The sequence below is a fragment of the Equus caballus genome, chromosome 6, assembly GCF_041296265.1.
Source record: "Equus caballus isolate H_3958 breed thoroughbred chromosome 6, TB-T2T, whole genome shotgun sequence".
Lineage (NCBI taxonomy): Eukaryota > Metazoa > Chordata > Mammalia > Perissodactyla > Equidae > Equus > Equus caballus.
The window spans coordinates 40,297,108-40,312,258 of record NC_091689.1 but is presented as its reverse complement, the minus strand read 5'-3'; the positions used below and the strand labels follow the sequence as shown (position 1 = coordinate 40,312,258).

At 45.0% G+C, this 15,151-nt stretch overlaps 1 protein-coding gene across 50 annotated transcripts in view; it reads right to left on the bottom strand.

Moving 5' to 3' along the window:
- MICAL3 (microtubule associated monooxygenase, calponin and LIM domain containing 3) overlaps positions 1–15,151 on the bottom strand; it is a 199,163-nt gene that overhangs the window by 65,343 nt on the left and 118,669 nt on the right. For 47 of the 50 annotated variants that reach the window (XR_011439642.1, XR_011439640.1, XR_011439641.1 and 44 more), the window contains 2 exons: positions 6,427–6,515; positions 5,589–5,676 (listed from right to left, as the gene is read on the bottom strand). Coding sequence is in view for 45 of the 50 variants with exons in the window: in XM_070269759.1 (XP_070125860.1) it covers positions 5,589–5,676; positions 6,427–6,515 (177 nt within the window). In the remaining 5 variants the exon portion in view is untranslated. Of the gene's footprint in view, positions 1–1,178; positions 5,677–6,426; positions 6,516–15,151 lie in introns of those variants that run through there. The other 3 variants (XM_070269762.1, XM_070269763.1, XM_023642849.2) reach the window with 1 other exon arrangement.

Here is a 15,151-nt window from a genome sequence, read left to right as displayed (position 1 = left end):
CTATCATTGATTCTTTGTCAATTTATTAATCACTGCTTACTATATCCCCACATCCCAATTCTTTTTCTACCAGCCTTTTGCAGGCACCAGAATACTGATTGACTTATTTCAGAGAAAGGGGAACAACAGACTATAAGCTTGGGAGATGGGGAATGAACAGGCCAAGGAGGCACTCAAACTCTCTGTTGGGATAAATTCTGAACCAGCAATGCTCTGAGGATTAAAATGAAACCAAAGACAGTGTTCTGGAAGAGCTGGAAGCCATGCAGGGACACAGATGCACCCTGTGGGGAGGAGTCTGGTTACTTAGAACGCCTGGAGAATCTGGCACTCTGTCGCTCCATCCTGTGGAGAAGCCCAAGAACTCTTCAAGCCCCAAGAGGGCTGCTTCAGAATAGAGTAGGCCAGCAACGCCTTGCTAACAACACACACCCGATTTCCTAGAGCTCAGCAGAAGCAGACATAGAGCCAAGTGCTCCCCCTGCCAAGTGCCCTCTTTTGGTCCAATTCAGCACCCAAGCTGGGCTGTGCCACTGTGGTCGGCATGCAGACACAGCACAGGAGGCCACCGCTGCTAAGGTCACAGCAGGGTCTGTGAGAAGAGGACAGGCTTAAGAGTGGCTAAGCAGAATTGGATACGCTAGCTCGGCATCCAGGTCACAGCAAAGACAGCATGGGAGGCACGTCAGCTGGGGAGGACAGAGCAAGAGCCTCCAATGTCACCAGGAGCAAGGTCAGCGCACCCTAGGCAAGAGCCTCAAGGTAGTGGAGACAAACGTTAACTGCCCCGGTTCCCAAGAACAGCCAGCTAGAGTCAGAGACAGGAGAACGGCAACTGGCCCCGCGGCCTGCGCCACATACGGGCTCAGCGTGGAGCTCCTGTCCCTCCATCTGCTCCGCACATGAGCTGACCGAATGTGGGGCACGGGGAGGTCCTCCTCACTCTTCCACCTGCAGCTGCTACAACGCAAAATGTCTCCCACCATGCCAACCCCGCTGAACAGGAGCCCCTCTGTTAATCTTATTCCAGGTATGAACACCCTGATTCCCCATCTTAATAATCTGCACTCTCTCCCTGACCCCACCCCAGAAGCGAGAGTCCCGAGGCACAACGGCCTGCAAGCCCCCTCCCACCCTCCAATCAGGAGAAAGGGAAGGAAAAGAAAAACTCAGAAACCTGCAGATTGTTTGGAATTTATTCTCTTAAATAAGAATAACATTTGTTAAAAGAAAATTAAAAGCACAACACCTTAGTTTCACAGTAACGGCAAAAACAAAGTTACACAATTAAATTAAAAAACTCACAAAGAAACACACCGAAAACTCACAACAGCACAGGTTAAAAACAAGGCAAAAACAAAGGCTTTAGGGAAGGCCCGAAGTGGACGGGTGGCGCGCCCTTGCACAGGCCATCCCCCTTGCTCTGGTTCCTCTGCACCACTGCCGTGGGGACCCGGCTTACTGCCTCCTCCCCCCACACTTGCCTTCACCCTAAGCTACAGGGCCCAGAAAAAAGGGAACCCCTTAATTCACTGCTCAGGCCTTCAAGGCCACGCTGAGGCCCCTTGTAGGAGGGACTAAACACTTCCACTGTCCCACACTGACACACCCGACACTCAGAGCCAGGGAAGGTGCAGGCACGGACCCAGGGGGGCCGACACTCACACCTGAGAGCAGAGCAGAGGGAGCTGAGGCGTCTGGCCCCCTATGGTAGTCCACGAGCGACAAAACCTGCTACGTAATCTGCTCTTGAACCAACTTCCTGAGGTTGGGAGTGTGTCCTTCTCAGTTTGAGATACCTACCCCCGAAGTCTCCCTCCACGGGGGTGCTGGGCTGCGCTGCCTCCTCCAAATCCCAGCAGAGCACCAGGCCAGGCCAGTGGCACGGCCCCCAAGGGAAGAGCTCCCCAAGAGTTTGTTTCCCAACAAATAAGAGGCTTTAGAAACAGCTTCATTCTTATTGTTGTTATTATTATTTAGGACATGATATATAAATACTATTTGTATATATGAAATTAACCCTATATAAATATATATGTGCATATATATAAGTATTCACAAATCATCAACTACGACTCTTGGGGCAGGGTTATAGAATTACGCTGGGTTTCCAAATTCTCTTTGCTCTACTAACAGGTTTTCCAAAACGCCTATAAGGGAAGAGGGTTTGGGAAGCAGCGAGAGGATTTCCTCACTTCCTCCTGACAGCTAGGAACCCTAGGATTGAATGGAATTCCTTGTACTGCATAGCTATTCTAGCTGGTGTGGGAAACGCCTGCACTTCCTAACGGCCCAGTCAGCATGCAAACTCTGGAACCTAATGGTGATCATGCAAGGGGCGTGATGGACAGGGAGCAGGCACCTGCCACTTGTTTCTCTGCTAGGCGACCTTTTAAGTTAAGATCGTCTTTTCCATAAGACCACAGACAACTGAAGTGTTTCCCTCATCCCATCCCCGTGGCCTGGACTAGAAGAAATGCTCTTCTGTTCCCTTGTTGTGCTATCCCATAGCCTTTATGCTTCACCTTTGGTTATATGAGATGTAAAGGGGATTCCTCTGGACAGAAAAAGGATCCAAAAAACCCGCAAATATCCCATTTGGAGATTTTCTTTGTCTGTTATTGTCCAGACTTTTCCTAAAGTCAGGGCAGGTACTAAGAAGCCAGAGTAGGAAAATAGGTGCTGGGCCCACTGACCTGTAGCCGTGAGTTTAAAAGCTTGGAAACAAAGCGTTTACAGACGTGGAGAACAGAAAAGAGGGTTTCTATACTGAAAGCACATTAGACACAAACCACTGTAAAGCCTGTGCCCCAAGCGCTAAAGGAGGCTGCGGCTCCAGATCAGGTGCTGGAGAAAGCACCGTGGAGCAGGCCCGGAGCAGCTTCTTTTAACTCATGAGTTTGTTTTTTTGGCAACAGCACTAATTTTGGCATAAGGGAAGAGAATATAAGGCAGAAGAGGGAAATGCCACAAAACACAGAGGCAGTGCAGAGCAGGAGCACAGGCGGCCCACACGCCAGCCACAGCCACAGCTTCCCTGACTCTGCCTCCGGGGGATGGGGCGCTGGGAGGTGGTTTGTTTAGACAGGGAGAATCAAGTGCATCCCTTACAGCTTCTTGTCTGGGGTCCAGCAAGGAGACACACCTGGATATCAGTTAATGGCTGCCATCTAATACACACATTCTGGAACCCTGAAACACCTGAGTTTTTCTGAAAGTTTTCAAAAGGAAATTCTAGCTAACCAATCAAAGCTTTAGTTTGGGATTTAAAGAAGCAAATCCCTTTCAAAGGCAAAAATTTCACGCCAACTATGAAATACTCCCCATAATTCTGTTCTTTTTCTAGACAGGCTGACAAAATCAGACCCCGCTGAGGGAAAGTGCTGGTGCTCTGGAGTGAGTGCAGACTCAGCCATAGTTTCTAAGAAGCTTCAGTCTCCAGAGGCGGATCCCGAATCCCACTGCTCCTAGGCTCTGGCCTTCCCACTGCCTCGAGGGGACCTTCAATGGGGGGGATAGCGCCTGCCTCTTTCATCTTAGGGGTTCAGGGGTGACCCTTCAGGACGCCGCATCGTGAACTCCTTTGCTAACACAGGCAAGTCACCTTCAGGATCAAGAGCCACGGGGACTGTGACACCTTTAGAGCTCTGACTCTTCCTTAGTTGTTCTGATTCTTGACCAACACTGCCAGCTCTCATCTTCTCTCCCTGCCTTGTAGAATATTATTCTCCTTCTCTAAGGAACCCTTCATTCTTTAGACCCCTAAAGACCTAATATCCATTACGCTTTCAAACTAGACAGTAAGAATGGCAAATGGAACCGGCTGGGAATGCGAACACACTCGGCTTGCTCAGAATGACCTGAACTTCACTGTGCTTAACTCTTTGTTAAGAACCCTATATCCAAAAAGAAACTTTAATTTCTTTGAGTTGTTTTATTGAGTAGCCAGGTTCCTTGGAAAAACCATCTCTGTGGAACAAGGCCCAGACAAACACAGTGGTGCTCCCGCCTGGTCCAATGCACATCCTACGGTGCGAAGCCGAGCCTCTGTCCAGACCCCTTTGGTTATTTTTCTCTTCCAGCGCCTCCCCCTAGTGCTCTGAGAGTGCCCCCTGAAAATGTCAGCACTTCATGAGAAAGACAGATTGTAAAGGGTTCCAAGGCTAGAGGTTTCAAAGTCATTCGTAGCTTAAACATTGCTATAAAACATGGGTCTCACCTGTAGGGGACTTAAAGAGCGTCCCCAGACTGTAACAGGGCACACACAGCAGCAGGGGCCGAGTTCGCCTAGCTTGGCTGTGGTTGCTGTATCTCAGCCTAGATATCACAGCACTGCCAGCCTCTGGGCACATCCTCCTCTCCCAGAACTGGCACCATGGCTTCCACCGGTGCTTAGGCACGGGGAAAGAAGAAACTCTGGGAACCTCTTACTTGAAGGCCGAGTGGATAATTCTTCTCTTTTCCATGATGGAAATTCCACTAGCAACTCCTTCTCCATAGTTTCTGGCATTACCTGATAATCTTTATTTTTATAAGGTAATTTTTGGGAGTTTGTAAATGGCTGCTTGAGATATATTTTCTCTGAATGAGAGTAAACGTGTGACAAGCAGAAACATGGCCCTGTTGACTTCCTCTCTCACCTACACAGTGACCCTGGGCTGTGAACATCTGGGCTGTATTGAGGGCAGCAGGACCACCTAGCAGTTTGTGGAACTGTGGACACATCTCACAGGCTGGTTTAACATAAAGCAGAGAGAGGCAATTTTAAGGAGAAACACACAGTTCTTCACAACGAGCCTAGTGTCCATGAGCCTTTCCCAGTCCTGCCCCACTGAGGCCACAACAAATGTTTTTAGAGGTAGGGATGGTGTCATTCATGTCCTGACAAGGAAATGGTTAGTCAAAGTGGGACAAATTAGGGCTTGATCCTCTTTAGAAGTTCAAATGTCCCAAAGTGATCAGCACAAGGCATGTCCTTTAGCAGGGACAGGTCAAATAGAAGAACAGTGTCAGCTCGTCGAGACACCTCAAGAGGGACTGGGATGCAAGAGTCTCAAGTGCAGATGAACACAAATCCAGATCACGGGGCCTTTTCACCATTCCCCATGCTCTGTCAAAGGAGTCTGAGACAAGGAACTACAGAAGGCCCTGCAACTCTGGATTCTCACTTGCATCAGTGATAAAAGCAGCCTGTTCTGAATTCCTGTTTACCTGGACGGGGCCTGGACCAGCCACCCGTGTGACTGATGGCTGTGGGCAGGTCCCAGGGCTACAGCAGTAATACTCTGAGACTCTGGACAGACGACACTGAAGCTCAGGGATACCGCTTACCAGACGGTGCCCCTACTGGCTCATGGTCTGCCAGTGAAACTCCCCTCTGATTTGTACCAGCACCTCCGACAGGCCATAGAGAAAGGGGACTCCGAATGCAAGCAGCTGGCACATGAAAAAGGAGTCCAAAGGGTTTTGGGCCACTTGGTGCCCAAGTGAAGAGATGTTGCTTTGGAGGCGCTGGCTCACCCCCTTGGCCGCGTCACAGAGGCTGAGAGAGTGACGTACCACCCAGCCAAACAAGGAAGTGAGGCTACCTGGAGTTCTCGCAGCAGGGCTGGTGATGGCGTTGGCCCGTCCATTTGCGTCTGCAGTGGGGCCATCCTGCAGGGGTCCTCTGGCCTCCTAAGAAAGTCCAGAGGAAAGAAAGAGTGACTCTGGCTGAAGCACGTGCTGGCCTGCTGCTCTCGCCAGTCACCAGGGCCACACTCCTCACAGAGTAGGTCTTTCTTTAAAACCCAGGGCACATTTTATGTGGAGGCACCAGGAGTCCAAATCTGGATCCCTGGTATACCCTTCCCCTCAAGCCCTCTGCAGGCCAGAGCAGCTTTGCCGGGAGCATTAGCTGGCCTGCACACCAACAAGGCGACAGCGTGTAGTGTGGGGAACACGCGGTTTATCCTGCCAAAGACAGACAGGTGGAGGAGCTGGTTACTCTCATTTTAAAAAGTAAGAAAGAAAAAGGGACCTTAGATCAGTAATTCACAGAATACACAAAGTTAAAGGAATTGGCAGGCAGAGCAGATTATTTACAGCCAAGTTTGCTTACAGGGTGTCCTTCTCTCAGAAAGATGCTTATTTACAAAGGCAAAAGTCTTCTTTGACATAGAGTGAGCAGAAGGGAGGGGCTGCCGTAGCCTCCCAAATCTGACTCAGGTGGTAGATGGAGCATTACCTCACAAAATGCAACATGAGACTATGCTTGAAAAGTTGGCTCATTCCCCAAACTGGACTGTAGCCATCTCTCAGGCCCTTCTCACTCTCAGGACAGGCGATTCAAGGCCATGCAGCATGCCCTGCCGGCCCCACCCGGAGCTGCCAACACCCTGAAATGGTGCCTGCTGTTGTCCCCACTTACAGATGGATTACCATTACCTTTCCAGACAGAGGAGCCAGTGCTGGTCTCTTCCTCTGGGCGGAGCCGGAGAGTCGGTAACAGTAGTGCGGTTTGCAGTAGAATTTACCTGCAGACATCAAGAGGCAGGGGAAAGGCAGTGAGCAAGACTCTGTAAGTCTGAGCTTGACTCCCTGGTCTTAGCACATTCCTATCCATCTCTCTGGCTGTCGGACGCTATCACCGCTGCCCCAGCCTCCCCCAGGCCCAGTCTCTAGTCCAGGGAGGCCAGGCTCTCCCTACAGACTTTGATTTCAGTTCTCCTCTCCCCTTTGCCTGGAGGGGTGGGGGTTTCCTTTGGGTATGTGAAGGCCATTGAGCCATCATCCAATCAGTGCGCAGAGTACAGATGTGGGGCTCACATGGCAGGGCCAGCAAACAAAGTGGCAGTGTGTGCAGAACAAAGATGTGGTCACATGAAAAGCTGGGAGTAGCATTTCTGGGGAAACCAAGAATGAATACAAGTGTGGGGTGTAGGCCTGGAGGCTGCAGGGGGTGGGGCAGCATTGAGCATTCACTCTGACAGGACCCCTCAGCCGTTCTTGTCTCCTGCAACCATCCACAGGCCGGCGCCCGTCACACGGCAGCTTATGGCCCCTTAGTGGGTCAAGATCAGCATTAAAAAACAAAACAAAACAAAACAAAATCCAGCAATGGACTATGAATAGAATGAAACGGAATAAAATAGAATAAAAAGCACTGGAGTGCATAGTTGCATAATCAGAGTTAAGTCTTATCTCCTACAACTTTTAGCTGTGTCTACATGTGTTTTTCTGGGTCCTAATGTAACACGTATTTCCTAACGCGTCTGTGGTAAGAACAGTGATCTTGGTTTTTCCCATGACACTGGTAGTGGAATTCAGTCACATGGGGTCACTTTTTTGACTCTTTCTTTACTCCTACTTAAAAGCCCCAGCTTTTGAAAATTAAAGGACAGACTTGATGCACAAAGTGCTGGAATAGGAACAGTCCCACTCATCCTTCCCATCGGTAGACAGAGCTCCTTGACAACGAACTTTGCTGTTCTCAAGGTTAAAATAAGAGAATCTGATAATCAGAAAAATAATAGAAAAGATAACTGAAACTAAGGGTTTTCTTTTAACAGTACAAAATTCACAAACCTTTACCAGACTAATTCAGAAAAAAAGAGACAATTCAAATAAAATCAGGAGAGACATTACATCTGATACCAGAGAAATACAAATGATCACGAGAAACTATTATGAACAGTTATACACCAATAAAGTGGACAACTTAGAAGAAATGGATAAATTCCTAGACACATACAACCTACCAAGACTGAATTACTAAGAAATGGAAAATCTGAAACGACCAAAACTGAGTAAGGAGATTGAATTAGTAATCCAAACCCTCCCCCAAAAGAGAAAAGCCCAAAATCAGATGCGTCCACTGATGAATTCTACCAAACATTTAAAGAAGAATTAACAGAAATCACTCTCAAACTCTTCTAAAAAGCTGAACAGGAGGGAACATTACCAAACTTATTTTACAAGGTCAGCATTATCTCGATTCAAAAACCAGGTGAGGACGTTACAAGAAAAGAAAATTACTGACCACCATCTCTGATGAACATAAATGCAAAAATTCTCAACAAAATACTAGCAAACCAAATTCAACAGCACATTAAAAAGATCATTCACCATAATAAAGTGGGATTTATTCCTGAGATGCAAGTATGGTTCAACATACACAAATCAATAAATGTGAGACACCACATTAACAGAAAGAATTACACGATTATCTCAATAGATGCAGAAAAAGCATTTGACAAAGTACAACATCCTTTCATGATAAAAAACACTCAAAAAACTGTGTAGAGAAGGAACATACCTCAACACAGGAAAGGCCATATATGATACACTCACAGCCAACATCACACTCAATGATGAAAGTTTGAATGCTTTTCCTCTAAGATCAGGAACAAGACAAGGATGCCCACTCTCACCTCTCCTATTCAGCACAGTACCCTAAGTCCTAGTCAAAGCAATCAGGCAAGAAAAAAGAAAAGGCATCCAAATAGAAAAGAAAGAAGTAAAACTCTCTTTGTTTGCAGATGACATGATCTTATATATAGAAAATCCTAAATTCTCCACCAAAAAAATGCTAGAACTAATCAACAAATTTAGTAAAATTGCAGGGTACAAAGTCAACATACAGAAAACAGTTGTATTTCTATACATTACCAACAAAACATCTGAAAAAGAAATAAAGAAAACAATCCCATTCATGATAGCATCAAAAACAGTACAATACTTAGGAATAAATTTAACCAAGGAGGTGAAAGATCTGTACCCTGAAAACTATAAGATTTTGATGAAAGAAACTGAAGGAGACACAAATAAATGGAAAGGTAGCCCATGTTCATGGATCAGAAAAATTAATATTGTTAAAATGTCCATATTACCCAAAGCCATCTATAAATTCAATGTCATCTCTATCAAAATTCCAATGGTATTTTTCACAGAAATGGAAGAAACAATCCTAAAATTTGTACAAAAGACCCCAAATAGCCAAAGCAATCCTGAGGAAGAAGAACAAAGCCTAAAGCATCATACTTCCTAATTTAAAACTATACTGCAAAGCTACAGTCATCAAAACAGTATGGCACTGGAAAACAAAGCAGACACAAAGACCAATGGAACAGAACTGAGAGCCCAGTTCTATATAAACCTCTCTGTATAAGGTCAACTAATATTTGACAAGGTAGCCAAGAATACTTAATGGAGAAATGATAGTCTCTTCAATAAATGGTTTTGGGTAAACTAGATAACAACGTGTAGAAGAATGAAATTGGGCTCTTATCTTACACCACTCACAAAAATTAACTAGAAATGGATTAAAAACTTAAATGTAAGACCTGAAACTGTAAAACTTTCACAAGAAAATAGGGGAAAAGGTCCTTAAATGGGTTTTGGCAGTTATTTCCCAGATTTGACACCTAAAGCACAAGCAACAAAAGCAAAACATAAACAAGTGGGACTACATTAAACTTAAAAGCTTCTGCACAGCTAAAGAAACCATCAGCAAAATGAAAAGGCAGCTATAGAACTGGAGAAAACATTTGCAAATCATAAATCTGATAAGAGGTTAATATCCAAAATATATCAAGAATTTTATACAACTCAATAGCAAAAAAACGAGCAACCAAATTAAAAAATGGGCATAGGAACTGAAAACACAGTTTTCCAAAAAAGACATACAAATGGCCAACTGGTAGATGAAAAGGTGCTCAACATCACTATTCATAAGGAAACACAAATAAAAGCCACAAGGAGATATCACCTCACACCTGTCAGAATGGCTGTTATCAAAAAGACAAGAGATAGGGGCCAGCCCGGGGTTCACAGGCCCGGATCCCAGGCATGGACCTAGCACCACTCATCAAGCCATGCTATGGCGGCATCCCACATAAAATATAGGAAGACTGGCACAGATGTCAGCTCAAGGCCAACCATCCTCACACACACATACACACACAAGAGATGAGATAAGTGTTGATGAGGATGTAGAGAAAAAGGAACCTTTGTGCACTGTTGGTGGGAATGTAAATTGGTACAGCCACTACGGAAAATAGTATGAAGTTTCCTCAAAATTACAAATAGAACTAGCAATCCCACTTCTGGGTATATATCCAAAGAAACTGAAATCAGGATCTCATAGAGATATCTGTGCTCCCATGTTCACTGCAGCATTACTCACAACAGCCAAGATATGGAAATAAGCGTCCATCAACAGATGAATGGATAAAGCAGATGTGGTATATATACATATATGTATGTATATATACAATGGACTATTATTCAGCTATGAGATAGAAGGAAATCCTGCTACTTGGATGGACCTTGAGGGCATTATGCTAAGTGAAATAAGTCAGAGACAAATATTGTATGATACCACTTATATGTGGAATGTAAAAAAGACAAACTCAGAGTAACAGAGAGTAAAGTGGTGATTACTAGGGGTTGAAGGGTGGGGAATAATGGGGAGATACTGGTCACAGGGTACAAACTTCTGGTTATAAGATTATCAGGTTTGGTGATCTAACCTACAGCATGGTGATTATACCTAATAATACTGTATCATATACTTGAATGTTGCTAAGAGAGTGGATCTTAAATGTTCCCACCACAAAAAAAGAATTAGTAACTAAGTGACAGGATGGAGGTGGTAGCTAACACTATGATGGTAAGCATTTTACAATTTATAAATGCATCAAATCAATACTTGTAATACCTTACACTGATACAATGTTATGTGTCAATTATATCTCGATAAAGCTGAGAAAAAAGGGAAAACAAACAAACAAAAAGTAGGACCTAAAAGACAAAGGAAATAAAGATGAGATGGCATTCCTCCTTTTCCCTTCACCTGGATCTGATTATATCTTTCTTCTTTTACTTCAAAGTAACTGACTTCTGTTTTTCTTTTACCTGCACTCCCCCCCACTCCCAATGCTGAATAAATCTTTTAGAGAAATATTGTTTATGGATTTCCATAATTTCAAATAATATTCATACACACAGTATGTTTTCTGAAACAGAGCTTCCCATTAGCTACTGGCACTTAACGAGAACTCAGAGACACTGTATCTATTGTCAGGAGCACTGACAGCCACAGGACCACCAACCTCACTGCTCATTTCTCTATGAGGGGAGTCGAGTCACGGGTAATTTTCTTCAGCTTGGACACAACTTCCTTTTACAATCTGTAATAAACCATTTCACTTTTGTGAATTTTCACCAAGATAAAATGTAATTAGGACAAGACAAAATGTATTAGAACTTGGATCATGTACTACTTTTCTGTGTATTTTATGTCTCATTCTTTAAGGAATACTCCTCCCTCCTCCACTTGATTCTGATGGGGCTATCAACCATGTGGCAGCCTGCCACCACCCACTGCAGAAGTGGATATGTCACCCAGACTGGTCAGTCAGGCTGACCACAGCCATCCTGGGGGTTCTTATGGATGGTGAGAGAGAAGGGGCAGCCCTTCTCTGAGATTGCTATCTGGAAGGAAGACATAAATCTAATCCTTAAACTTTAATCTACTACTTATAACCAAGAGTCTTGTTTATTAGAGTATTAGACAACCAGTTATACTTACTTTCATTCCTTTCTTCTATTGTTTGCTGCATTAATTTGTGTTTTTCTACTAAAGTACAATCCTAGATTTAAAAATACAACTCAAGAGGCTAATCTATCAGGGAATCCTCATAGAATTCTGCTATGGTATCCTAAATTAATAAAGAAAACAGGTTTAGGGGCCAGCCTGTGGCATAGTGGTTAAGTTTGCATGCTCTGCTTCGGTGGTTCAGGGTTCACTGGTTGGGATCCCGGGTGCAGACCTACACACCACTTGTCAAGCCATGCTGTGGCAGGTGTCTCATATATAAAGTAGAGGAAGATGGGCACAGATGTTAGCTTAGGGCCAGTCCTCCTCAGCAAAAAGATGAGGATTGGTGGTGGACGTTAGCTCAGGGCTAATCTTCCTCAAAAAAAAATAAGAAGAAAAGAAATTTTAGGTTTCAAAAACAAGTCCCACAAGACTTACCAAAAGGTAATTTTCAAGAAAATTCCAAAGAATTGTTTTCTCTAGGAAAACAGTACAACATGACAGAAAGAAGATGAGCATTGAAGTCAGATCTCAGTTTAAATACCGTTTCAACTACTCAATAGCTATGTGAATTATTTAGCCTCTTCAAACATGTTTGCTTATGTAGAATATGAAGATAATACTTGTCTCAGAGCTTGAGACAAGGAAATGAGAGATCCTATGTCATATAGTTTAGGTGCTCAATTAATTTATCTCCTCATACTCCTTCCCAAACTCAACCTGGTGGTACTTTTTGCTTCTTAGATGAGTAACAAAAAGAGCTAATTTTTATCTAAAATTTACCATGTGCCAGACACTATAATAACTGCTTTACATCTATCTACTCATTTAATCCTCAAAACCCAACGAGACCAGGACTGCCGTTACCTACCTTTTTCCGGTTGAGGCACAGAAAGGGTAAGCAACCTGCCCAAAGTGTCACACACTCAGGAATCTCAGGCAGGATCTGACCCTAGGAAGTCCCCCAGAGTCTACACTTCCACTGTGGTGCCTGTCTCAATAAACACAGGCATGGCATGTTGTAAACTACGAATTATGGGTGATTTGGTCAAGTCACTGATCTCAGATCTAAATAAATTAAGGAACCGTGATAATTAAATATGGGAGTGACTGGAAAGGGAAATTTGAGAACATGAATGGCTAAAGGGCAAGCCTCCAGTAAACTGGGCCACATATTCATTCATTCAGCAACTCCCGAGTGCCAGGGGACGACAGCTACTAATCCAAACACCGAGAAGGCTCCATCAGGAAGACAGACTAGTCTCTGCTCTGATGGAGCACAGGATGCGTGGATAAGGATGAGGCAGCAGTGAGCACTGCAGACCAGGAGGTCTGCGAACACCCCTCTGAAGGAGGACCATGAAAGTGGAGATGCAAATGACAAGAAGCCCATCCTGCGAAGATTAGGGGGAAGTGCATTCTAGGAGAGGAGACAGCTAGCACCAAGTCCTTAGGTGGCAACGGCCTAATCATGTTTATGGAAGGGAAAAGAGGCCAGTGTGGCAGGAGTACAGTGAGCGAGGGGACAGCTGAGAGCAGAGAAGCTGGAGATGCCGGCTGGGGCAGATACGCGAAGCTCTCAGCCCAGGAGGACTGGGATGGTATCTCTACTGCAATGGGCAGTAAGGTACAAAGCAAGAGACTGGTAAGATCTGATTTACATTCATTTAAGATCCCTTGGGTTGCTCTGTGGAAGCAGACTGTAGGGGCAGTGGTGGAGGCAGGGACACCAGTGGGCAGGGTGGTGCTGGCAGAGACAGACAGCAGTGGACGGTTTCAGGCTTGTCTCTACCGAAGGCAGCCCTTCACAGCCACCTCAGCAGGTTTCACAGTGAAGACCTGACAGACTGATTTAGAGTCTTTGTCTTAAGAATTGACAGCAGTCAAAAATAAGCTAGTATCTGGCAAGGGAAAGAGTAGCATAGTTTTAGAGCAGACTATATCCTTTTGAAAGAGCTGAAGGGAAGAATAAACAGGGACAACGGTAAAACATGGGTATTTCCCTGAAGCGTATGATCCTCAATTCACCAGTTTGGAGGCGACATGGGCCCAGAGTCACTAATGCCAGAACATCTGACCTGGACGGGATCTCAGAGGTTATTTAGTGCAAACCAGCACTTACTAGTTGTGTGAACTTGGAGAAGCAACCTACAACTTCTCTGAATTCAGTTTCCTGATTTGTAAAATTACAATCATAAAACTAGCTCCCTTCTGGGGCTGTGGTGAGGACGAAACAGCACTGCATGTGTTAAAGGGCCGCACACACTGCCTCAGTGATCTCCTCTCTCCTCAGCCACAACTTCCCCGGCTTTTCTTCTCTTATCTGAGGCTCCTCAGTTAGCTTTCCGAATCACACAGTAAATTCCATTCTTTTCTCCAGTTCACCTCTCCTTTGACGAGAGGCTGAGCTGATGAAAAGTTCACCTGGGTTAAAATTTGGGGAGCTGGTTTAGACCCCTTATCCTCTGCCCCAGTGTTAAAAACAGCACACTCACCAGGCTGGCCTACCTTGTCCTGTCCTAACATCATGGTCATTACCATCTGAGCTCCTGTCGTCCTCACCTGGTATGCCACCTCTTCCCTCTACTTCTTAGCCACTTCATGAACTTCTCTCTCAGAGTCTAGCCTAAGGTCAGTTAAATCAATATTAATGGTTATTGAGCCTCATTGATTTCTACCTACTCTGAACTTCTGTAAAGTTATAATTTGTACTGTGTGACTTAGCCCTTAATCACATATTCTTACATTGTCTGTTGTTGCTTCATGTGCCCTTGTCTTATCATTTCAATCAGAATGCAAGCTCCCTGAGGCACATTTTACACTTCATCTGTATCCTCAAGAGCATGTGGCAAAGATGAGCACACAATCTATGGGCGGAAATACTTGTGGGTCAATTGGCTGGACCTTGAGGGATCTTCTTTCCAGGCACATCTCATAGTAAAAGGCTAACTAAAATACCCAGAGCATGAAGGACAGTTAAAGACATCAGGTGGGCTCCATCAGTTGGCTTCGCCAACGCCTATCCTTGGAGATGGAAGGCATTATCCAAACAGCAGGTGTGTGTTAACGGTGGAACCAGAAATGTGATATCCAACAACACACCCTCCTTATCTAGGCAACTGTCTTAGTCCTTCCCTCACTGATGTAACAAGAGGACCAGGCGCCATAATGGTTAGAGTTGGCTTCACTTGGTTCACGACTCCAGCTCCTTTCTTGCTTCTTCTCACAGAGCTGTCTGTTTGTTCACCATTAGGAGTGCCTGAAGTGACTCCTTCCTGATTGCATGGTGCCCTCTCCAGTATGACATCACCTCACAGTCTCCTCGGTTATGAAACTGCCTATCCGTATAATGGACATGATGTGGCCCTGTGAGGATTTACTTCCCTCATGACTTTTGAGTCAGTAAGACTGCCTGCCTCTCATGAAGTTCCTTCAGCATCCTCCTGTAGGACTGGGTGTAGGAATCATCAATGTCTTTGGTGACCTTCTTCAATTAATCTTAAAGCGTCTTTAGATGGTAGGCATGCCAGCCTGCCTCAGTCTGTCTCTCTATTGGGCTTTGTTATCGGT